Source organism: Salvelinus alpinus, chromosome 12 (genome assembly GCF_045679555.1).
Source record: "Salvelinus alpinus chromosome 12, SLU_Salpinus.1, whole genome shotgun sequence".
In the NCBI taxonomy this organism is placed as follows: Eukaryota; Metazoa; Chordata; class Actinopteri; order Salmoniformes; family Salmonidae; genus Salvelinus; species Salvelinus alpinus.
The window spans coordinates 9289261-9315052 of record NC_092097.1 but is presented as its reverse complement, the minus strand read 5'-3'; the positions used below and the strand labels follow the sequence as shown (position 1 = coordinate 9315052).

General features: G+C 42.4%; 1 protein-coding gene across 2 annotated transcripts; it reads left to right on the top strand.

Moving 5' to 3' along the window:
- Positions 1–3922: 3922 nt before the first annotated feature.
- Positions 3923–25572, top strand: LOC139535454 (ras-related protein Rap-1A-like). Of its 2 annotated transcripts, none has more exons than XM_071334862.1 (8): positions 3923–4092; positions 11979–12067; positions 12409–12477; positions 12612–12668; positions 12922–13062; positions 17374–17517; positions 17644–17777; positions 24711–25572. In XM_071334862.1, exons 2-7 carry the CDS (start codon positions 12011–12013, stop codon positions 17731–17733), a joined length of 558 nt encoding a protein of 185 aa, XP_071190963.1. In that variant the 5' UTR covers positions 3923–4092; positions 11979–12010; the 3' UTR covers positions 17734–17777; positions 24711–25572. The 2 variants fall into 2 exon arrangements, with proteins under 2 accessions (XP_071190963.1, XP_071190964.1); XM_071334863.1 differs by lacking the exon at positions 3923–4092 and adding an exon at positions 4127–4302.
- Positions 25573–25792: the final 220 nt, after the last annotated feature.

Sequence of the window (25792 nt, the reverse complement as noted above, 5' to 3'; positions counted from 1 at the left end):
CAGCACATCTCCTGGATGAGGGATAGCCACCCCTGCCATACATCATGCCACTTGATTAATATAACATCGCATCTTTTCACACCATTTGCTTTGGTGTTGAGTGGCTTACGTTATTCAGAAGCTACTGGCATCTCGACCTGGAGAGCTCTGTCTCAAGGACTAAAACCAGAAAACCCAAAAGTGTCACCAATAGAGGGCAGTATACACTAGATATCCTGAAAGATTTGTCCATGTCAGTTTTCTTTTCAGTAAAGAGCATGAGGTGGCGCACACCCAGAGATAATTATTTAGTGTAGAGGTGCTGACTAACGGAGAATAAACTGTAAGCTATAAAAAAAATATATATAAAAAAGAAATACTATATATAAACTCCCAGTAATTTATTGGGTAAAACACCAACGTTTCGGCACCACTATGCCTTCCTCGGGGTAATGTCATGAATGCTGGAACCAGGTTATGTAGACAAACAGTGCAATTAGTGCAACCAATGACAATAGTGAGGGGTGTGTCAATTATTAGGTTGATTAGAATGAATTGAGTGAAACTGTTGAAAGGCAATAGTTTATAGCATAGAGAATATATTAGGCTATTGTTATCATATGGAACATAATTAGATATTGTACATAATATTAGCAACAACATACATTATTGTTTAATTTAATTTCACATATATTTAATTGTTTCCAATTAAATTTTTGTTACATGTAATCTTTTGGTTCAACCATAATGCATAGTAAGCATCATCAACAGGGGGAACATATTGGGTGTATGCTGATAAGCTGTAGAAAGAATATATTCATTTATAAGACCATAAAAAAAGAGAGAATAAAGAAGAATTGTTCATAATAAGGACCTGAGATCAAAGTCAATATTCAGACCACTAGGGGTCAATGTTTTTAGACAGGATATCCAGTAGGCCTCCCTCTGTAGTAGTAGGATCTCGATGTTAACCTCCTCTCCTTGGTAGAGTAACATGCTCAATGAGTGTGTATTTGAGGGAGGAGATGGGATGGTTAGCTTCAACAAAGTGAGCTGCTACTGGATAGTCAGTGTCCTTACACCTGATTGAGCTGCGGTGTTCAGCTATGCGTTGTTTTAATTGTCTTTTAATTTGTCCTATGTGGGCTTTCCCACATGAACAGGTGATGAGATAGATTACTCCCTTTGTCTTGCATGGGATGATACCCCTAACAGGGATTTTTCAACCTGTATGTGGATGTCTGAAGAAGGATGTTTTTGTAGTGCTATTGCACTGTGTGCATGAGCCATATTTGTAGTTCCCTTTTGGAATGGGTGTCAAGAGTGTCTGAGTGGGCTTAGGGGGCATGTCAGACCTCACCAAGCTATCCTCAATATTGCGACCATGCTTATAGACCACCACTGAGGGCTCTCTTCCTTGAAGAAGTGTGCAATTTTTTGGTCTGATTGCAGAGTATGCCAGTGCTTTTTCAGGATTGCTTTCATTTTCTCTGAACACTTGGTGTACTTAGTGCAAAAGATTGTTACATTGTTTTCAGTGTTGGAAAAAGTACTAAATTGTATACTTGAGTAAAAGTAAAAATACCTTAATAGAAAATGACTGAAGTAAAAGTAAAAGTCACCCAGCAAAATATTACTTGAGTAAAAGTCAAAGTATTTGTTTTTTAAAGTACTTAAGGATCAAAAGTAAATGGAATTGCTAAAATGTACTTAAGTATCAACATTTACATTTAAGTCATTTAGCAGACGCTCTTATCCAGAGATCAAAAGTCAAAGTATAAATAATTTCAAATTCCTTATATTAAGCAAACCAGACGGCACACTCAGACATAATTTATGTCAGATGCAGTAGGAATGACTAGGGATGTTCTCTTGATAAGTGTGAATTGGACAATTTTCCTGTCAAAATGTAACGAGTACTTTTGGGTGTCAGGGAAAATGTATGGAGTAAAAAGTACATTATTTTCTTTCGGAATGTAAGTGAAGTAAAAGTAAAAGTTGCTAAAAATATAAATAGTAAAGTAAAGTACAGATACCCCCCGAAAATACTTAAGTAGTACTTTCAAGTATTTTTACTTAAGTATTTTACACCACTGGATGTTTTTCTTCTTTGGTTTAGTTTTGAGCAATTCCTCTCTTGGTTTTTGAGATATTTTCATAATTGCAGCATCAAGAGTTTTGTCCTTTTTTGCCTCTCATTTTCATTTATCTGTCATTTTCTTAGCATTGCTGTCAAAATATGATTGGTGGCTACAGATTTGTTTAACCATGCATAACTGGCTATATGGTAGACCATTCTTGGGGGGAAGGGGATGCACACTATCTGCATGTAGCAGGGTATTGCAGTCTGTGGGCTTTGTGTATAAGTCTGTATGTAATGCACTATTCTCTTTGATGATCCATAGTTTATTTTTCTCTCACCAGTCTGCATGGTGAATTTGAGATATTTTATAGCTTACAGTTTTCTTTTCAGTGAAATGGACTGCCAGGGGTTGTTCGCGGTTAATGGGCTACCACCACTTTTCAACCTTATAATCCTTATCTCCAGCACCTAACTGGTGTCTACATATGTGAAAATGGCACATTTCTATGATTTGTCGTTAAAAAGATAAGATCCTAAAAAATGCTTCTCTGTGACATCACAGTGTAGGGTAGAACTTTTTAACACTATATTTCTGTAGAAATGCACCATTTTCACATATGTCGACGCTTGTTTGGTGCTGAAGATAATGCATATGGGGTTGAAAAGTGGTGGAGTTACCCTATAACTTGTGAGAATTTTTCTTTCTTTATTTACCTGAAACACACCTGTCCTCAGCTACAGGCAATTTGAAATGTAGTTGGATAAAACAAATGATCTGTTTGTAGAGGAGCATGATAAAAAGTTGCCAGTCACCGCGGTCACACACCATCTTCATTCTCTTTAGGCAATCTGAACATCCATCCATCAATGTGCTGTTGTGCCTCTAACTCTTTCTGCAGCAATTTGACTCTATTGTCAATGTTCAAAACCAGCCAGTTTCACACAGTCGGTCACATTGGTGCCATGACTCAGATGAGTCTCTGTGAGGAGGTCAAAGGGGGGTGAAACATAACAGACGGTTTGGCAAACTACCTTCATTTCATGTAATGAGTAACTAAGTTGTCTGGGACTTGAAGACTTGTTACTATACTACTATGACTATGGATAATGCTGAATTAATTGTGAATAATAATGAGTGAGAAAGTTACAGAGGCATAAGTATCATATCCCCCCAAAAATGCTAACCACCCCTGTCATTGTAATGGTGAGAGGTTAGTCTTGGGGATATTTGTGCGTCTGTAACTTTCTCACGGACTATGTACACCCGATATGGATGAAAATACCCTCAATTTAAAGCTCAGTCTGCACTTTAACCTCATAGTCATTGTATCATTTCAAATCCAAAGTGCTGGAGTACAGGGGCCAAAACACAACACTGCAAACCTATGCTTTACCTCCTGTATGCCACATCCTCACTTCTATTAATTTGCTGGGTGCTTATATTAGTCCTATTTCAACACATGTACAAGTGTGTATGAATATGCATGTGAATTGGAAATATATATTTAGCATATCCCAACTTTCCATGAGATAATATCGGAGAGTGGAGCCACAGCCAGGGTCTGCCATTACCGACGGCGACCCTGTAGCAATAAGGGTTGCTCAAGGGCACATCGACAGATTTTTCACCTCGTCTGCTCGGGGATTTGAACTATAGCAACCCAACACTAACCGCTAGGCAAGGCTACCTGAATTTGATAATAAGATTGACATATTTGCTTAAATGCTTTGGCTGAGTTAACTGATTGGGTTTGTCAGGGGTTATAGGACCATGATGTTGATTAAAAATAAATCCTGCATGGAACATATATCCATAAATAAGTGAAAAGCATAAAGCATTGCAATTATGAGCTTTGAATTACCCAATGTATTTTTTGTTGTACTGTCCTCTACCACCACAAAAGGAACCAGTGCAAAATTTGACATTGCCCTTTTAAGAAAACCGAGAAATAGTTTGGAATGACGTCTACTGCGCACTGAGGCCGTGGAGATAGACACAGTCAGTGGCGGAGTGGAGCGAGCGAGAAACGGTGAGTGTAGAAAGGCTAACTTTATTTTGCCAACAAGGCTGTCAAGAAGCCACCTGCGGTAACATGTTTGGCAAAACATTTTGAGATATATTAGAAAGGAAAGCATGGCACAGTGAATATGCTGCATTTAGCGACTGAGATTAGGAATTTGCACTCTCACTAAAAGCTGTGTGCACTCCCATTTTAAGTCAAGGCCAGGCGGAAGGGCAGGTAACGTTAGCTAGCAAAAGGGTTGCGAAAAACATTCTACATTTTGTTAGATAAGGTAGATGACAAACTTGGAATGTATTTTAACATGATAACTATAGCTATCCAAAGATGTGCATGCTGGTTTATGTTTTGTATTGTGTGCGGAGGCGCAGGAATGCGTGCAGTTATAGCTAGCTAGCTACGTTAGTTCGTGAAGTCGACCAATCAGTCGCGTGCTAGTTTGCTGGTACCTAACAAGCTAGCTAGTGAACTGGCATTGGCATTTTGAATTAGTTTTAAACCTACTTGAATGTGCTACTACACAAGTAGTTGCTCTATTTAGCAATAACGTTAGATATGTAACGTTATTCAGTTGAGCTAATCAAGTTCGGTTGTTAGCTAGTTGACCTGGGTCAACTGATAGTTAGCTAGAGAAATTAGCTAGCTGTCGATTGTTAGCGGTGAGGATTTAGCTAGCCGTGTTTGTAGGCTCAGGGTTTGTTAGCTAGCTGGCCAGGGTGCAAGACGTAACGTTAGCTAGTTAACAGTAGTGCGCCAAATCATTAGTCTGGGACTGGATACCAGTCTCTTTAGCTAACATGCCACTCATGTCATTTGGCAACCAGGCTACCAAATCATAGTACCATCACAATAATATTTAGGTTGACGTGGTGGATGTCTGTTGTTCTTCTGATGAATACTGAACAAAAATATAAACGCAGCATGCCACAATTTCAAAGATTTTACTGAGTTACGGTTCACAGAAGGAAATCAGTCAATTGAAATAAATTAATTAGGCCCTAATCTATCGATTTCACATGACTGGGAATACAGATACACATCTGTTGGTCACAGATACCTTAAAAACTAGGGGCGTGGATCAGAAAACCTGTCAGTATCTGGTGTGACCACTGTTTGCCTCATGGGGCGTGACACATCTTCACAGAGTTGATCAGGCTGTTGATTGTGGAATGTTGTCCCGCTCCTCTTCAATGGCTGTGCTAAATTGCTGGATATCAAATGTTATTTGTCACGTGCGTGGAATACAACAGGTGTAAGACCTTACCGTGAAGTGCATATTATCAAGCCCTTAACCAACAATGCAGTTCAATAAATAGTTAAGAAAATGTAACTAAAATAAACGAAAGTAAAAAGTAACACAAGGAAGGGTGGGTCGAGGTAATTTGTACATTTAGGAAGGGGTAAGGTGACTATGCATAGATAATAAACAGCGAGTAGCAGCAGTGTAAAAACAAAGGTGGGGTGTCAATGTAAATAGTCCGGGTGGCCATTTGATTACTTGTACAGCAGTCTTATGGCTTGGGGGTAGAAGCTTTAAGGAGCCTTTTGGACCTAGACTTGGCGCTCCAGTATCGCTTGCCGTACGGTAGCAGAGAGAACAGGCTATGACTTGGGTGACTGGAGTCTAACTACTTTTTGGGGCCTTCCTCTGACACGCCTAGTGCAGTGGTTCTCAAACTTTTTATATTCCCGTACCCCTTCAAACATTCAACCTCCAGCTGCTTACCCCCTCTAGCACCAGGGTCAGCGCACTCTCAAATGTTGTTTTTTGCCATCATTGTAAGCCTACCACACACACGATATACGATACTTTTATTAAACATAAGAATGTTGTCGTCACAACCCAGCTCGTGGGAAGAGACAAAGAGCTCTTATAGGACCAGGGCACAAATAATAATAATAATACATTTTGCTCTTTATTTAGTCATCTTACATATAAAACCTTATTTGTTCATCAAAAATTGTGAATAACTCTCCACAGGTTAATGAGAAGGGTGTGCTTGAAAGGAAGCGCTTAACTCTGCAATGTTGTATTGGAGAGAGTCCGTTTTAAATAATTTTCCACACAGTCTGTGCCTGTATTTAGTTTTCATGCTAGTGTGGGCCGAGAATCCACTCTCACATAGGTACGTGGTTGCAAAGAGCATCAGTGTCTTAACCACGCAATTTGCCAAGGCAGGATACTCTGACCGCAGCCCAATCCAGAAATCTGGCAGTGGCTTCTGATTAAATTAAATTTTCACAGAACTGTTCATTTCAATTTCGATGAGGCTCTCTTGTTCAGATATCGGTAAGTGGACTGGAGGCAGGGCATGAAAGGGATAACGAATCCAGTTGTTTTTGTTGTCGTTCCGGGAAAGTACTTGCGTAATTGCGCACCCAGCTCGCTCAGGGGCTTCGCTATATCACATTTGACATTGTCCGTAAGCTTGAGTTCATTTGCACACAAAAAATCATACAATGATGGAAAGACCTGTGTGTTGTCCTTGTTAATGCAGACAGAGAAGAGCTCCAACTTAGCCTCAATTTTGTCCTGCACATTGTATATAGTTGCAAAGAGTCTCTGTAATCCTAGATTCAGATCATTCAGGCGAGAAAAAACATCACTCAAATAGGCCAGTCATGTGAGAAACTCGTCATCATTCAAGCGGTCAGACAAGTGAAAATTATTGTCAGTAAAGAACTTTAAGCTTGTCTCTCAATTTTAAAAAAAACTTGTCAATATTTTGCCCCTAGATAACCAGCGCACTTCTGTATGTTGTAAAAGTGTTACATGGTCGCTGACCATATCATTCCATAATGCAGAAAATACACGAGAGTTCAGGGGGCTTGCTTTAACAAAGTTAACCAGTGTCCAAAACATATTTGAAGCTGTCAGGCATTTCCTTGGCAGCAAGAACCTCTCGGTGGATGCTGCCGTGTACCCAAGTGGCGTCAGGAGCAACCGCTTGCACGCGCGTTACCTCTCCACTATGTCTCCCTGTCATGGCTTTTGTGCCATCAATACAGATACCAACACATCTTGACCGCCAAAGTATATTTGATGTCACAAAGCTGTCCAGTACTTAAAAAATATCCTGTCCTGGTTTGCAGAAGAGGATGTCATCCTTAATTGACCCCCCATAAACGTAACAGACATATAACAGGAGCTGTGCCAGGCTTGCCACATCTGACTCATCCAGCTGTAAGGCATAGTATTCACTGGCTTGTATACGAAGCAATAATTGTTTCAAAACATCTCCAGCCATGTCACTGATGTGTCGTGAAACAGTGCAGGTGTAGCACTGCTGGCCGTAGCAGTACTACCAGTAGAGCTGGTATGCGTGTCTATGACCATTTATAAATTTTTGAGTGAACGGAATGAGCAGCCGCTACGCTTGACTACATACGGACCGTTAGTGGAATTCCAGAGAGAGGGTAACAGTTAATGTGATTGGATGTTCATTATTTTATACCATAACCTCACCTCCACCATGGGGCACTCTGTTCCCAACGTTGACAACGCTCGCCTACACAACGCCATATGTGGTCTGCGGGTTTGAGGCCGGTTGGACTTGCTGCCAAATTCTCTGAAACTGTTGGAGGCGGCTTATGGTGGAGAAATGAACATTCAATTAAATCGTAACACCTCTGGTGGATATTCCTGCAGTCAGCATGCCAATTGCACGCTCCCTCAACTTGAGACATTTGTGGCATTGTGTTTTGACAACTGCACATTTGTGGCCTTTAATTGCCCTCAGCACAAGGTGCAACTGTGTAATGCTCATGCTATTTAATCAGCATTTTGGTATGCCACGCCTATCAGGTCAATGGATTATCTTGGCAAAGGAGAAATGCTCACTTAAGAGGGTTGTAAACAAATTTGTGCACAACATTTAAGACGTTTTTGTGCATATGGAACATTTCGGCATCTTTTATTTCAGCTCATGGAACATGGGACCAACAATTTACATGTTGTGTTTATATTTTTGTTCAGTGTAGTTAGCTAAGCTACTACTCCCTTCTGTAAAATAGCTCATTTTAGGAGGGTGGCACTGGCAGGAATTAACATTATATATAGCACTGACTGACTGGATGTGTGGTAAATATTAGTGGCTCATTTCAAACATTCAGTCACTAGCTAGGCATCCATGTGTTTGACAGCTTTCAGACTAGTCCCCTCAACTAAGCCAGCCTCTATTACATTTCACATAAATTGAACATGAACCATTAAATGCTTTATTTTGACAGTACAGTACTAGGCCTATACATTGCATACAGGTATGCACCATACACCAAAAGGTTTTTGCCCCTGGGAGATAAAGCATGCATCACTGTCATCCTGTGGCCTGAATCTGCGAACATTAGGATAAGATCTAGGCTTAACCGGCTTACTTCCCTCTCCTCAGAAGTTTCCAAGTAAACATTGCAGTTTGTGTCCTGAACAGGAACAGAGAGTGAAAAGCTATTTTGATGTTTCTTTCTGTGCTGACTTCTCAGACCGTAACCCAATTTCGCTTCTGTTTTTTTCCCTATTATTTACATCTACACAAATTTGATTCGACTTGTTCCCAGTCCTAAACAATGTGGTTGTGAACATATTTTGAATGACTACTGTGTGACGGGAAGTCAATGGAGAGGGGTGGATTTTAGGGGTTTTGAGGGATTAGTGTTGCTGACTAGTTGACTCAACGCTTGAGAATAGGCCTTCTCCAAACGATGAGGCAAAAGAAAGGGCTGAGGCCGTAACTTTCCTAATTAACACCACACCTCATTTTAGCATTGGAATGAAAGACCATCCACATGACTAAATTGGAACGAGAAAATGAGAAACAAATGGCCTCATGATTATGAGTACTACTGGTAGCCCAGGAAACTGGATGTGTGGTGTCACAGCTCACCGTCAATTTAACGCCACACGTGGTGTTTTCAAATCAGTGATTGTATCAGCAGTTCTTAGTTTTTTTCCCCCGCTTGGGCTGCCTCTGATTCAACTGTCAACTCATGACGTTTACATCCACCAGTTGCTACAGCCTTGGTTAAATACAATGACTTACTTGCCCAAAGTTTAGTGGAGGTGGCCCTTAGCCTCAACATCAACCCTAAAACCTCTAGGCCTGCTATGAGCCAGAAAAGTCACCACATTAGTAAGTGGCTTAGACAGAGGACATGTGTTTCTATGTTCTAATGGCAGACTTTAAGTTATGGATTTCAATGGGGCTCTTCTTAATAAGAACGAAAATTGAAGGGCCCGTTTGGAATTGTGCAGATAAACTGTAGCTCATAAAAGGATCATTTAGATTCTCTGTTCTTCTAACTTTATGATTTTGTGTTTTCCCCCCTGTCATTTCCTGATATCTTAGTTGGGGGATTTTTGAGGTGAAGTTGTTTGCGTAATAACGGAAGACATGAAACACAATCTCGCCAATTTGAAAAGTATTACTTTGAGTAGATTTAGCACCTTTTCGCACTCTCTTAAATCCTGACCCACAAGTGGTTGACTCAAACTGTATTCACTGCCTGCTTTGCTAGCAGAGGATGAGGGCAGCATAATGACCATTTTTATAATTAATATGCAAGTGCAAAGTGGTGCCTTGCATGATGGGAGTGTGGTTTCCGCTGGCCACACTGGTCTGGAGAGATATAGGAACCTGCCTATCAAATGTGGTGCTGAGTCAGGGCCAGGCGCAGTGACTGCTCACTATCATTGCCAACGGATTAGTAAATTCTCCTCACAATACTCCAAATAGCCTGCTCAAGTCTGAAGCCTGCTAAATGTCAGAGTACTGATCTGCTACTAAAGTATGAATATTTACGAAATGTAAACTGTTGTGTCCATCCTTAATCCATATAGTGTTTAGTTTCTGTCTAATTTGTGACTCGGCTAAGAGGGGCGCACACTATGGAGTCTCTCGCTCTTTCACAGCAACTCTTCTTCCCACTTTAAGCCTTACATGGAAACATACCTCTGTCCACAGAGAGTGAGTTATATGGTGCTGATGTCATGGTTTCAGTGTGTTTGTGGTGCGTGGCTCACTCTCCTTATTTGTTAGTTACTACGGGGGAAAGACTTAGGCTATTTGTTTTGTGGGGAGAGGAGATATTGAGGAACGACTAGGGGGGGGGTTGAGGTTCAGTTAAATAATTTCCTTACATGGCCTTGTGCGTGAAAGGGTGCCGTGCACGTAACAGTTAACGGAGTGCCGTAGAGAGCACTATGAACGTTTCTGAGCTGTAGGGGCTCAGTCAGAGAACGCATCATTACTGGAGCAGGCTTTCTCAGGATAGTCACATCTATTCGAAAGTAGTTGTATTTTACATCAGACTTTTAAAGTCGTTTTTTCTTACATCACTTGAAGTGAAAAGTGTATTACGCTACCAGTGACATTAAATCCACACCAGCATGCATCAACAGTTATAATACTAATACCTAAGTCTCTGGACTTTACTGTCCTCCTCTACTTTTTGCAGTTTTCACATCATGGATTACAGTTTTCACAGCTCATGATGACTTGTGGAACAAAAGTTCCACTGACAGGTAGACTTTCTCCTCAAAGTGCATAGACAAGTGGGAGTGTGTTCTTGCTCCTAAAAAAATAACTGGACTCCTGTATGATGAGGATAAGTCTCTTCACCATAAATTATTCTTTGGTCTTATATCCCATGAGGCTGTCTGTCTCTTGTGACTGTAGTCAGGAGCTGAAGGTCTCTCTAGGAGGTGCTCCTGAGTATTTAGCCCTAGAGGGCATGTTGTCAATGGAAGGACCCCACAAATCCCAAATGGACGGTATTGTGGTTGTTTCTTAATTGTCTTGCGTTGACAACAGATGGCAGGGCCCCAGACTAACATTTTCCCCTGGTGGCAGGGGTGCCACAAAGTTTTTCAGTTGTTGGCACCAGCCGATGACATGGTAGCTGTATTATTATTTTATTTTCATGTTGTGATTCAACGGTTATATTTTACTGTTTAATAGGGCTCCAGAATGTTCTGATAAATAATGTCCCAAAAAAGGTTGCAGTTGTAGCCTCCACCCCAATGAGGCCTATGTAATGTGCCTAATTATTTTGCGCACTCTGTATCCGTATCTCAAAGCCATATCAAATATCTTGGTTGTAAAATGTTTGCTATTGAGCACAAAATTGAGAGTTGAATAATCTCAACTATACTTACCGAAAGCTGAGAACCTCCTCTCTAACAACGTGTTAGCTGTGTTTTGCCAGCAATTGGATTTTAAAATGTTATACAATCAGATCATCTTTTTTTCTCCCTGAGCATTTGTTTTCCCCCGGGAAAGGAGAGCGGCTCGCTCAACAAAGCAGCAGGCCCCAGCGAAACGGGGGCGGGCAGACACTTTCATGAGGATAATGTACTTTACGGTTTGACCAAATAATGGTTTAGCCCGCAAGCAAAAAAAAGGTGAAGTTTTGAGTTAAGTGATCCATGTAGAATGTGCAGCTCGTACCGACACACCCAATAAAACATTTCACTCGCACAGCCATGTCAGTCGCCAAATGCGACTAAATGTTCTGTCTTGAGCCCTTTTTCATATACCGTAGCAGAAAGATGGGCCTGCATGTTGACCCATTGGGCAAGCCCATGTGATGCATGCCAATGGGTTTCAGTTTCTGTATTCATAGACTGAGTCTGACGTGTGCTGCATGCATGACGGCCAGATGGTTGTCCTAAGAGCAGGCGGCCAAACCCAAGCTTCTCCCTTCACACCCACAGCTGGTTTGTGTTAGCTAGAGGATGGGGTCATAAACTCCTCCTGACCTCCTCCACTGGAGCTCCGCTTATGGGTGTTCCCATTGTTATGCCGCGACTTGTCCCGACCATAGGAATGACTACGATCTTGTTGGGAGAGAACTGATATTTCCGTTTACAAGACTTTTCTCTTTTTCTCCTGCCTGTGCAGACTGTTGGGCTGTCCCGTGAAGAGATCCTGCCATGCGTGAATACAAGCTAGTGGTGCTAGGCTCGGGAGGCGTGGGCAAGTCCGCTCTGGTGAGTATTTCACTGGAGGTGGGCCATTCCAGGCCATCTACATTTTTGTAATTTAGCAGATGCTCTTATCCACAGTTACCTACAGTAGTGCTTGCATAGATTTTCATAATGTTTCGTACTTGCCCCCGGTGGGAATTGAACCGACAACCCTGGCGTCGCAAGCTACCAGCTGAGCCACACGTGACCGTCTCTGCCTTGTCCAGATGTCTGTCTTATGTACCAACTAGCACAAGCCAGGGTTGTGCAAATCCAGGCCTCAAGATCCACAGCACCGTCATTGAATATTCCTGTGGTGTGAATTGTTGATCTGACTTGTTTTTGTGGCCCATGTTCTCTCTTAGACAGTCCAGTTTGTACAGGGAATCTTTGTGGAAAAATATGACCCAACAATAGAAGACTCCTACAGAAAGGTAAGTTAAGGGAGGAATTGCCAGGGAATAAGCTGATTGCTTTCAGCTGGTCTGTGGGTCAATAACCTGTTGTGCTCTTTCTTTCTCACCCTCTTGTCTTTCTCTGATGTTGTATTTTTTTCTCTCCACTGCAGCAAGTGGAGGTAGATGGACAGCAATGCATGCTTGAAATCCTCGACACAGCCGGCACAGTAAGTTAATGTTGCTCAGCTCCACAACTCTGTTATCCAGGCTAAACCCTGAGTGTATATTTCTTTAAAGACATGCTCCGGTACTTTGGTGACTAAGAAAATATTTTAACCCCCCCCACCCCCGCTTTAGGCTAGATGTGTCAATGTGTAGTTCATACATGCATAATCTATGAGAAATTGATCAGGGGAATAGAGGTCTTATTAACTATGACATCAGAACTCATGATACGTCTTTCCCCTACCTGTCTTACAGGAGCAGTTCACTGCAATGAGAGATCTGTACATGAAGAACGGTCAGGGCTTTGCCCTGGTGTACTCCATCACAGCACAGTCCACGTTCAACGACCTGCAGGACCTGAGGGAACAGATCCTGAGAGTGAAGGACACCGAAGATGTGAGTAGCTACCTTGGATTATAACTAGGCCACATGATCAGGGAAAGCTCCTTGCCCTAGTTAAAACAAATCATTATATTTGCCACAGCACTATACAACATTTACCCATGATCATAAGCTAGTCTTTGCGGTGTGATGACAACTGAGCTCATACAGCAAGAATGAGAGAAGGAAATATTATTACAACCCCTCCACATTAACCGCGGTCCCATTTCTTGGCACTCCCTCCTTGTGTTTGGAGTATCGGAGTGACATCTCATAGTCCCCTGGCCTCAACAGATACTCACTCAGCAGGATGATGCCCTTTTTAGGTGATCTGTATAACCCCTTTCCTCTCAAGCTTTCTCTTTCCTGTACTCTCGCTCGCTTTCTGTGGGCGGGGCTAATGTCTCTCCGTGTGCCAATAAATCCGCTGTACTTTGTTATGACTGGCTCTTTTTTTTTTATCACTTGTCGGTTACTCGTTGTTTCCCACCTGGCTTGTGGTCCGTGTGGTCTGTCCCGAGGCGGGTGATTTCCGACGGGGATGATTTCCACTGAAAGTTCCTAGTCATCAGAAACACTGGATGGGCCGGGCAGCCTTTTTTTAAATTTATTTTTTTGGCAGTTCAGATTAGAAAGCCATTGCGAGATGGAGGTTAGGGATCGATTGTAGGATCATTGGCTGTCAACAGGGAAGAAGGCCCGTTCCATCCCTTTGCTCAATGTTTTCTCTCGAAATATGCACAAGTGTTGAGTCTTGGGAGTATCTGCCAACTACCGTACTGCAGCTCTCTGTGGCAGCTATCATTCCACTGACTATTTAAGCTTTTCGCCCTGTTTCTTTCATTGCCCCTTGTAGGAATGCATGACCAACGGAAATCCTTTCTGTGCCCCCCCCCCTCAAAAGAAGGGATGGATTCTTGGTTGAATTTGGGCAGTCCAGTGCTGCTAGGCCATTCCAAGTGCTTGATGGGAATGCCACACACCATTTACTACTACAGTGTTGGATGGAGAATGTGGAGACAGCGGGAGGGCTCATGGTCTAGCCAGGCTCGATTTAAAGACACTATGTCCATACGGAACACACAGGCTACAGAACAGAATCCACACGACAAGGCTCTGAAATAGGTGCTCAGAATATTAGTCCCACTATAATACACTTTGAGGATTTTTGGTAGGATTCCTTTCAAGCTACAATGTGTTACAATGTAACATTTCAGATTGTGCAAGTGTCTTACTCAGACAATTTACCAGAGCAAACCTGGACACCAAAGCCCATTTCCTTGAATGGTAACAAGGAGACCCATAAGGTGGTGAATGAAGCGATGGGACTAGTATCAGCTTTTCTCATTTAAAATGTTTTTTCCTTCCGTCACACGACTAGCTTACGCAAGAGGTCTTGTGACTCCTGCTGTCTAAGTCCTCTTCTGTTCAGCTGGAGTAGTAGGCTAATGCCAGACTTGTGATTTCGCCATGTGTACGTTTCGGTGTGGCTCTTGGACACAGGCTTAACTTCCCTCCCTGCCTGCCTCCGTGTTGCTGACTGGGGATGTTCTACAGCTACTTTCTTCCCTATCTGGCGTTAGCTAGCCTGGAAATGCATACCTCCGGGTCTACTCTGACTTTAGGGCAACCGTCGGTCAACGGCCCCGTCTAAGGGTTTGTTTGGATTTGAAACTTCACAGAGCTATATCCATGGAGCTAGTCCAAACTGCTTCCTGTCGTCTGCCCTACAGCCCTGAGAGAGAGTTCACTTGCCCCCCAGACACTGTTCTGAGGTCAGTTTTACGTTCCCGCATCATCTGCCACCCCCTAATGGTTAAAGTTAGGCTCTGCGGAGGAGAAGTTGATCCCAGATCTGTGCTTATAGGGCAACTTTTACACAGAGCTGCTGTTTTATAGACTTTTCAGTAAGGTGTCAGTGGGGAGAGATTAGGGAACTCAACCCAGCATCCTTTATTCTCTCTTTGATATTATGTACTGCTCCCCGCACACATGCAGTCTGCCATGGTTTCATTCCATGGAGCAGCTGGAGCATGGAATGCAATGCAAACAGAGGGAAGCAGACAGGAATCTGATTTCTATCCTGAGTGGGCGAGGCTGCCATTGTTTCCACTTTCCCCTAACTCCCTAAACAGCCAGAACAAACTGTCAGAATGGGTGTGACAAACCCACATACGTACACCTTGTATTGATTAGGGATGGGAATTGCCAGGTACCATACGATATTATTACCATACTTATAGTTGAAGTCGGAAGTTTACATACACCTTAGCCAAATACATTTAAATTAAGTTTTTCACAATTCCTGACGTTTAATCCTAGTAAAAATTCCCTGTCTTAGGTCAGTTAGGATCACCACTTTATATTAATAATGTGAAATGTCAGAATAATAGTAGATCATTATTTCAACTTTTATTTCTTTCATTACATTCCCAGTGGGTCAGAAGTTTCCATCCACTCAATTCGTTTTTGGTAGCATTGCCTTGAAATTGTTTAACTTGGGTCAAACGTTTCAGGTAGCCTTCCACAAGCTTCCCACAATAAGTTGGGGGAATTTTGGCCCATTCGTCCTGACAGAGCTGGTGTAACTGAATTAGGTTTGTAGGCCTCATTGCTCGCACACGCTTTTTCAGTTCTGCCCACAAATTTTCTATAGGATTGAGGTCAGGGCTTTGTGATGGCCACTCCAATACCTTCACTTTTGTCCTTAAGCCATTTTGCCACAACTTCAGAAGCATGCTTGGGGTCAATGTCCGTTTGGAAGACCCATTTCCAACCAAGCTTTAACTTCCTGACTGATGTCTTGAGATATTGCTTCAATATACCCACATAATTTTGCTTCCTCATGATGCCATCTATTTTGTGAAGTGCACCAGTCCCTCCTGCAGCAAAGCACCCCCACAACATGATGCTGCCACACCCGTGATTCACGGTTGGGATGGTGTTCTTCGGCTTGCAAGCTTCCCCCTTTTTCCTCCAAACATAACGATGGTCATTATGGCCAAACAATTATATTTTTGTTTCATCAGACCAGACATTTCTCCAAAAAGTATGATCTTCGTCCCCATGAGCAGTTGCAAACCGTAGTCTTGCTTTTTTATGGCGGTTTTGGAGCAGTGGCTTCTTCCTTGCTGAGCGGCCTTTCAGGTTATGTCGATATAGGACTTTTTTTCTGTGGATATAGATACTTTTGTACCTGTTTCCTCCAGCATCTTCAAGGTCCTTGGCAGGTGTTTTGGATTGATTTGCACTTTTCGCACCATAGTAGGTTCATCTCTAGGAGACAGAAGGCGTCTCCTTCCTGAGCGGTATGACGGCTGCGTGGTCCCATGGTGTTTATACTTGCGTACTATTGTTTGTACAGATGAACGTGGTACCCTCAGGCGTTTTAAAATTCCTCCCAAGGATGAATCAGACTTGTGGAGGTCTACAATAGTTTTTTTCTGAGGTCTTGGCTGATTTCTTTTGATTTTCCCATGATGTCAAGCAACGAGGCACTGAGTTTGAAGGTAGGCCTTGAAATACATCCACAGGTACACCTCCAATTGACCCAAATTATGTCAATTAGCTTATCAGAACCTTCTAAAGCCATGACATAATTTTCTGGAATTTTCCAAGCTGTTTAAAGGCACAGTCAACTTAGTGTATGTAAACTTCTTACCCACTGGAATTGTGATACAGTGAAATAATCTGTCTGTAAACAATTGTTGGAAAAATTACTCGTGTCATGCACCAAGTAGATGTTCTAACCGACTTGCCAAAACTATAGTTTGTTAACAAGAAATTTGCAGAGTGGTTGAAAAACGAGTTTTAATGACTCCAATGTGTGTGTAAACTTCCGACTTTTATATGTATTGCGATTTGATGTTCCAAACATATTGTTCACTATATGTCCGTCGCAGAGAGACAAGATGGAGCATGAGAACATTTGTTTTGATCCGTCATGAAAATAGTGCTTGGCTCACTATTTTAAACAAGCAAAAGGATGAGAAATACCGGCGTCTTGGTGCTGATACAGCTGACTAGCGCCAGCTAACGCTACCTGGCCCGCCCCCTTTATTTTTTTTATTTAACTAGGCAAGTCAGTTAAGAAATTCTTTTTACAATGACGGCCTAGGAACGGTAGGTTAACTGCCTTGTTCAGGGGCAGAACGACACATCTGTCCGGTTCAAATCGATACTTGGAGTCAAAGTATCGATTTATAATATTGAAATGTGTAACTAGATTTTTCACTCATCACTGGTATTGATCCATATATATTTTTTGTTTGGTCCCAGGGAAATGGTTTGATGTTATCCCTCATCCATGTTCTCTTCTCTTCCCAGGTGCCGATGATCCTGGTGGGTAATAAGTGTGACCTGGAGGATGAGCGGGTGGTGGGAAAGGAGCAGGGTCAGAACCTGGCCAGACAGTGGAACCATTGTGCCTTTTTAGAGTCCTCCGCAAAGTCAAAGATCAACGTCCTCGACGTGAGTTCTGACAATCAAACAGCTGACTAGTGATTGGAATTATGACACTAACGGTTTGGATTTATACGGTTAACTATGCCTTTTTTTAACGTGTCAAAGCACTTAGCAATGGTTTTGTGTTTGCAGATCTTCTATGACTTGGTCAGACAGATAAATAGGAAAACGCCTGTGGAAAAGAAGAAAGCGAAAAAGAAATCAAACTGTGTCCTGCTCTAAAGGTCCCCTCCCCTCCGCCCCACCCTGCAGCAGCTCTGAGCCAGGTGAGTAGGTGACTAACGGGTGGACACTAATTACCTGACTGGTACACCTCAACCCTTATTACTGTACCTACGAGGAGCACAACGTTCTTCTCAACTCACAATATGCCCCTGTAATTTGGGATGTGTTTAATCTGTAGTTATTAATACATGCTTTGTTGTTTTTTTAATGGCCGCTACTACAATTCTGTCAGTTGATTTTCTCGTCATTGATGGAATCGATAGGGCCTGAGAGCATTCATGAAATGTTGACTGCTCCCTGTCATTAACTTAGGGTAGACTGCTCCCTGGACAGTAGACTGCCATCTGCTGGTGGTGGGGATGTGCATATTTCCCTTTTAAGGCGATACAATACAGGAACGATTCCTTTTAGTTTGAAGCGGTTCTGTGTGATTTGTTTTGATTAGACAACGAATCGATGCTATACGATTTAATGGACTAACATTTGTTGCATAAACACTACTTTCCATTCTAAGTTCAAATCTTTTGCTGATGGAGCTCATGAGCTGGGCCTCTCTGAGCCAAATGTAGGCACCTGATCTGAGCCATAAGCGATGCATCTACCACCCCACCACCGCTATCAGAGTAGGGGGGGCAATGTAGACAGTTTTGTCTGCCACTTTGGTTGTGAAATCGCCCACTAATTAACCTGTTGTTTACAATATATTATACTACATGGCCAAAAGTATATGGACACCCCTTCAAATTAGTGGATTTTGCTATTTCAACCACACCTGTGTATAAAATTGAGCACACCGCCGTGCGATCTCCATAGACAAACATTGGCAGTAGAATGGCTCAACTGAGAAAGTGGTAGGCTACACAAGCTCACAGAACGGGACTGTCATGTGCTGAAGCGTGTAAAAATTGTCTGTCCTCGGCAGAGCAGCCTAAGATCACCATGCGCAATGCCAAAGGTCGGCTGGAGTGGCGTAAAGCTCGCCCCCATCGAATTCAGGACCAGTGGAAACGCGTTCTGATGAATCACGCTTCACCATCTGACAGACAAATCTGGGTTTGGTGGATGGCAGCAGAACGCTACCTGCCCGGCTGCGTAGTGCCAGCTGTAAAGTTTGGTGGAGGAGGAATAATGGTGTGGGGCTGTTTTTCATGGTTTGGGATAGGCCCCTTGGTTCCATTAGTTCAATTCTAGATGATGCCGTGCTTCCGACTTAGTGGCAACAGTTTGGGGTTAGGCCCTTTCCTGTTTCAGCATGACAATGCCCCTGTGTACAAAGCGAGATCCATAGAGAAATGGTTTGTCGAGATCAATGTGAGAGAATATGACTGGCCTGCACAGAGCCCTGACCTCAACCCCATCGAACACCTTTGGGATGAATTGGAACGCTGACTGCGAGCCAGGCCTAATCGCCCAACATCAGTGCCTGACCTCACTAATGCTTTTGTTGATGAATGGAAGCAAGTCCCCGCAGCAATGTTCCAACATCTAGTGGAAAGCCTTCCCAGAAGAGTGGAGGCTGTTATAGCAGCAAAGGGGGGGACCAACTCCATATTAATGCCCATAATTATGGAATGAGATGTTCGACCGGCAGATGTCCTAATACTTTTGATCATGTTGTGTATATATGAGCGTAGCTTTGGTTTTCACCCTCATCTCAAAATCGAATGGTTTTGACCGTTTTGGAATATTTACGGAGTGAGTTTATTTTCTGTCCACGTTGTGAAATGATACATTTTACCCTGTATATCTAAAAAATGACCACATACACTGATTGTTTAAAACAAAACTATTTCTGATGATCTATTATACATCAAAAATCTATTGTAAGCCCCGATCAGCAGGTATAGCCAGATGCGTTGTCCCAGATTTCTTACTTTAATTCCGGTAAAACAGTTTTCAACAGTGCATGATAACAATAACCTAGAAAATTACATAGGTTGTCACTCAACAAGTAAAGCCTAATATCGCGCACGCCATTTTCACTTTTGAATGCTGAACGTCCCGTGCAGATGTGCAGGAACAGGCTGCCTACCTTGTGTTGATCAGTGCATGAAGCTGGTCACGGTGCGTCTAAGCTACTGACATGGCCTGAGATTGTTTGACACTCACTGAAGGAGTGGCTGCATCCGTTGTCACACAAATCTGATGTATAAAGAATATAATATGAGAAATATTAGTGAACGGGTGAAATTTCTGACCCATGCATACATTTGAATCGGTTTGAGGTCTGCGGACCGAAGCACTCACTACTTATGCATTTGAATCGGGGACCCATGCATATCAGTGAATCGTTACATCCCTAGCTGGTAGTCTGGTGTAACTGTCCACATACACATGACTATATCTCATTCTTCACCAGGTTTATAGGGTAGTTAATCTGTTGCTCAATAGAGTCCTACAGTGAGGGGCCTAAGTCCAGCAGCCCCCGGGCAGTCTGTTTCCGGCCGGCTACGCCACCAAGGGCACTGGACTGTCACTAACGGGATTACAGACCCACTGTTTTAGACTAGTGGAGAAGCCAGACTGGGATGGACAGGGGGGAACGGCAGGGGTGGAGGCTGAGGTCAGGCCCCATACCTCTAAGGTTACAGGGTTTTTGATTGTTCAAAAAGAGGTTTAGGTGGTGGGTGTGGCAGTAAGTGCGATTGGCCAGTCAGAGTGGTTGATTGAGAGCTTTTTAGGCCCGCCATCTTGGTGGTGTAGATTTATAAAAAGAAAAATGTAAAATTTACGTGTATCTGAAGGGATTGGAGTAGGTAATAGAGCCCCATAGCGGAGGTGTCATAACCTAGGGGTCAAACAGGGAAATGGTTCCAATTGTTTTTCTTCCCTTCATTTTTCCCATAGGGGATTTTAGAAACTCTTAAAGTAAGGGCTGTGTTTCGTGTAGGCTTACCCTGGCGTGACGTTTTGATAACCATGTACATCTCTCTAGGACAAGGTAACTTTTATCAATATATTCGGCTCTATTTACTCTCAGATTAGAAAATTCTATTAACATAAAAGTAGGCATCATGCAAGACTACAAATCCCTGCATCTCCTCCACGTCATCTGTAGCTGACACCTTTGCTAACAGTTATTGTCATTTTAAAACTTGCACAAGATGGCTCACAGAATTGTCCATTTAAACTTTTGCCAATTTATTCATTACTACATTTAGCTAACATTAGATATTTAATCCAGAGATTCTTACCTTTTCCTCTACTCGGCAGTCTCGTCCAGATCGTGGCATTTGTAGTTCTTTATGATAGCTGCATTAGCAGCTAATTAGCATTTCATTTTTGGTGGGTAAATACAGGCGAATATATTGATAAGGTACCTTGTCCTAGAGAGATTTAAACTGCTGTCAAAACATCGCGCCTGGGTAAGCCTACACGAAACACCGCCCTTATTTTAACTCTTTCTAAAAAATCCCCTATGGGAAAAATGAATGGTGGGGAAATGATTGGAACTATTTCCCTGTTTGACCTCTACATTTATTGGGTATTATGACTCCTACTGTGGTGCTGTATATGGCGAGGTCTTCTCCTGACTCCACATAGCCCTTCTGCCATATTTCCTATACCTCTCGTCCCGTCAATTCTGAATGGTTAGGGCAGTTGTCTCCATGCCCCTCTCATCTCACTGTGTTACCTGGCCAAGCTTCTTTCCCAAGCTTGCCTTGCCTACACGGGAATTAAATCATCAACATGTATTGATCACATGTTTACTGATGCTGCAGAAATGTGCTTAAAAGAAGCATCCAAGTCCATAGGATGTAGTGATCACAATATAGTAAGCCATATCTAGGAAATATAGTGTGTAAGAGGTCATACAAGGAGTTTTGTAGTGATTCATTACATTTACATTTACATTTAAGTCATTTAGCAGACGCTCTTATCCAGAGCGACTTACAAATTGGTGCATTCACCTTATGATATCCAGTGGAACAACCACTTTACAATAGTGCATCTAACTCTTTTAAGGGGGGGGGCTAGAAGGATTACTTTATCCTATCCTAGGTATTCCTTAAAGAGGTGGGGTTTCAGGTGTCTCCGGAAGGTGGTGATTGACTCCGCTGACCTGGCGTCGTGAGGGAGTTTGTTCCACCATTGGGGTGCCAGAGCAGCGAACAGTTTTGACTGGGCTGAGCGGGAACTGTACTTCCTCAGAGGTAGGGAGGCGAGCAGGCCAGAGGTGGATGAACGCAGTGCCCTTGTTTGGGTGTAGGGCCTGATCAGAGCCTGAAGGTACGGAGGTGCCGTTCCCCTCACAGCTCCGTAGGCAAGCACCATGGTCTTGTAGCGGATGCGAGCTTCAACTGGAAGCCAGTGGAGAGAGCGGAGGAGCGGGGTGACGTGAGAGAACTTGGGAAAGTTGAACACCAGACGGGCTGCGGCGTTCTGGATGAGTTGTAGGGGTTTAATGGCACAGGCAGGGAGCCCAGCCAACAGCGAGTTGCAGTAATCCAGACGGGAGATGACAAGTGCCTGGATTAGGACCTGCGCCGCTTCCTGCGTGAGGCAGGGTCGTACTCTGCGAATGTTGTAGAGCATGAACCTACAGGAACGGGTCACCGCCTTGATGTTAGTTGAGAACGACAGGGTGTTGTCCAGGATCACGCCAAGGTTCTTAGCACATTCATATGTCGATGTAAAGAATATTTGCTGGTCTGTGGTGTGTAATGAGGAGCAACCAGACGCTGCACTTGACACATTTATGAAACAACTTATTCCAGTTACTAATAAGCATGCACCCATTAAGAAAATGACTAAAATGTGTTAAATCCCCTTGGATTGATGAGGAATTGGAAAATTGTATTGTTGAGAGGGATGAGAGCAAATAAGTCTGGCAGACCAACTGATTGGCAAACGTACTGCAAGTTAAGAAATCATGTGACTAAAGAAAATAATAAACGATACTATAAAACAAAGAAATTATATAAAGAATGATAGTAAAAAGCTTTGGGGCACCTTCAATGATATTTTGGGGAAAAGAGACAACTCGGCTTCATTCATTGAATCAGATGGCTCATTCATCACAAAGCCCACTGATATTACCAACTACTTTAATGACTTTTTCATTGGCAAGATAAGTAAACTTAGGGATGACATGCCAGCAACAAACGCTGACACTACACATTAAGTATATTGGACCAAATTATGAAAGACAAGAATTGTACTTTTGAATTCTGTAAAGTCAGTGTGGAAGAGGTGAGAAAATTGTCTATCAACAATGACAAACCACCGGGGTCTGACAATCTGTATGGAAAATTACTGAGGATGATAGCAGACGATATTGCCACATCTTCAATTTAAGCCTACGAGAGTGTGTGCCCTCAGACCTGGAGGGAACCTGAAGTCATTCCGCTACCCAAGAATAGTAAAGCCCCCTTTACTGGCTCAAATGGCCGACAAATCAGCCTGTTACCAACCCGTAGTAAACTTCTGGAAAAAACTGACCAGATACAATGCTATTTCACAGTAAACAAATTTACAACAGACTTTCAGCATGCTTATAGGGAAGGACACTTAACAAGCACAGCACTTACACAAATCCCTGATTGGCTGAGAGAGATTGATAATAAAATGAATGTGGGGGCTGTCTTGTTAGACTTCAGTGCATCTTTTGACATTATCGATCATAGTCTGCTGCTGGAAAAACTTGTTATGGCTTGACACCCCTGCTATAATGTGGATAAAGAGTTACTTGTCTAACAGAACAGAGGGTGTTCTTTTAATGGAAACCTCTCAAACATAATCCAGTTAGAATCAGAAATTTCCCAGGGTAGCTGTTTAGGACCCTTGCTTTTTTCAATTTTTACTAACGACATGCCACTGACTTTGTATGCGGATGACTCAACCATTATACACGTCAGCTACTACAGCGACTGAAATGACTGCAACACTCAACAAAGAGCTGCAGTTAGTTTCAGAGTAGGTGGCAAGGAATAAATGAGCCCTAAATATTTCTAAAACTTAAAGCATTGTATTTGGAACAAAACACACTCCCTAAACCGCAACTAAATATTGTAATAAATAAAGGGGAAATTGAGCAAGTTGAGATGACTATACTGCTTGGAGTAACCCTAGATTGTAAACTGTCATGGTCAAAACATGTTGATACAACAGTAGCTAAGATGGGGAGAAGTCTGTCCATAATAAAGTGGTGCTCTGTCTTCTTAACAACACTATCAACAAGGCAGGTCCTACAGGCCCTAGTGTTGTCGCACCTTGACTACTGTTCAGTCATGTGGTAAGGTGCCACAAAAAAGGGCTTAGGAAAATTGTAATTGCCTCAGAACAGGGCAGCACGGCTGGGCCTTGGATGAACACAGAGAGCTAATATTAATAATATGCATGTCAATCTCTCCTGGCTCAAAGTGGAGGAGAGATTGACTTCATCACTAATTTAATTTATGAGCAGTATTGACATGTTGAATGCAAGACATGCCATAAGAGGTCTCGTCAGTCCCCAAGTCCAGAACAGACTATAGGAGGCACACAGTACTACGTAGAGCCATGACTACACGGAACTCTATTCTACATCAAGTAACTGATGCAAACAGTAAAATTAGATTTTAAAAAACAGATAATAAACACCTTATGGAACAGTGGGGACTGTGAAGTAACACAAAAGTTGGCACACACACACATGATAACATACGCACTATACATACACATTGATTTACTACTGTAGATATGTGGTGGAGTAAGGGCCTGAGGGCACACAGTGTGTTGTGAATGTATTGTAATGTTTTTAAAATTGTATAAACTGCCTTAATTTTGCTGGACCCCAGGAAGAGTAGCTGCAGCAAATGGGGATCCATAATAAATACAAATATACACAGACTGAGAGCAGAAAGATGCAACTGGCCAACAGAGGGCAGCACTTGCTCATTGATATATTATAGGAGGACAATCCTTTGAACGAAATCAAGTTTTATACCTTCCGTTAATCTTTGCCCCCCTTCCTCTCCTCTCTCCACCTATAGAATGCTGTAATGAAGAACTGTTGCCCAGATTGGACCGTGCCAGCATTCCCCCGCCCCTTCCCCATCAGCCATAAACGGTGAGGACACAAACAGCTGACCGCTGATTCGCTAGTATCAAGGCAGGACACAATGAGAGAGACGACTTGTTTCTATCTCACTTTGACTCCTCTCTGATCCGACATCAGTGAACCCTGAAGGACAATCTTCATTCCCCACATCCTGAACCACCATGAACTCTGAAAGTCTCTGAAATGGGAACGTGTCCATGGTCCGGTCGACCGAAAGCCCACTCCTCCTTTTGAGAGTGTAAAAGTGATTACCTACTAAGAAAGATTAAACTTCACTTCAGTATTTTACATCTTTGCAATATATTGTATTTGGAGACATGGAAGTTGACTTCAGTTGTATGATTATAAATATCTTCAGACAGCATGACCACATCTGTTATTAAGTGTAAATGTTTTCAAGTGGGAAATCAAATGGAAGTAAGAACTTTTTTTTATAGCCATACACCTATTTCTCCATGCCAGTCATGTCAATGGTGGTAGATCAAGGTCCATATATGTATTTTGGTTTCCCCTACGTCCATGGACTTTCTCTTCTGCAAATATCTCTGATGTGACTTAATTTTATACTCAGTCACTGGGATTTCATAGTTCCCATAATATATTCAAATGCCATTTTTTGCATAATAATGCTTCAGAAAAATGGGTATTTTATAGAAGAAATATGGGGGGAAATAAGGATTGATTTCTGTCTCTTGAAGCTGAAATATATACTAAACCAACTCTAATAATGCTTCTTGTGTTTTTCTGTCAAATGATGTTCCAGCTTTTATGGATTAAATTTTAGTACATTTTCAGTATTTTGGTCATTGTATTTTGTGGATTTACCTCATCTGACTTCATAATCGTACAGTATCATGTACAACCAACCCTATGATAATCAGAGCTAAAATTGGATGGGTACTCAGTGGAATGTCGTTCCACCACCAAGTAGGAGGAAACCGTTGCACGGTGGCAATTTAATACAAAGCTATACACTACCGCTCAAAAGTTTGGGGTTACTTAGAAATTTCCTTG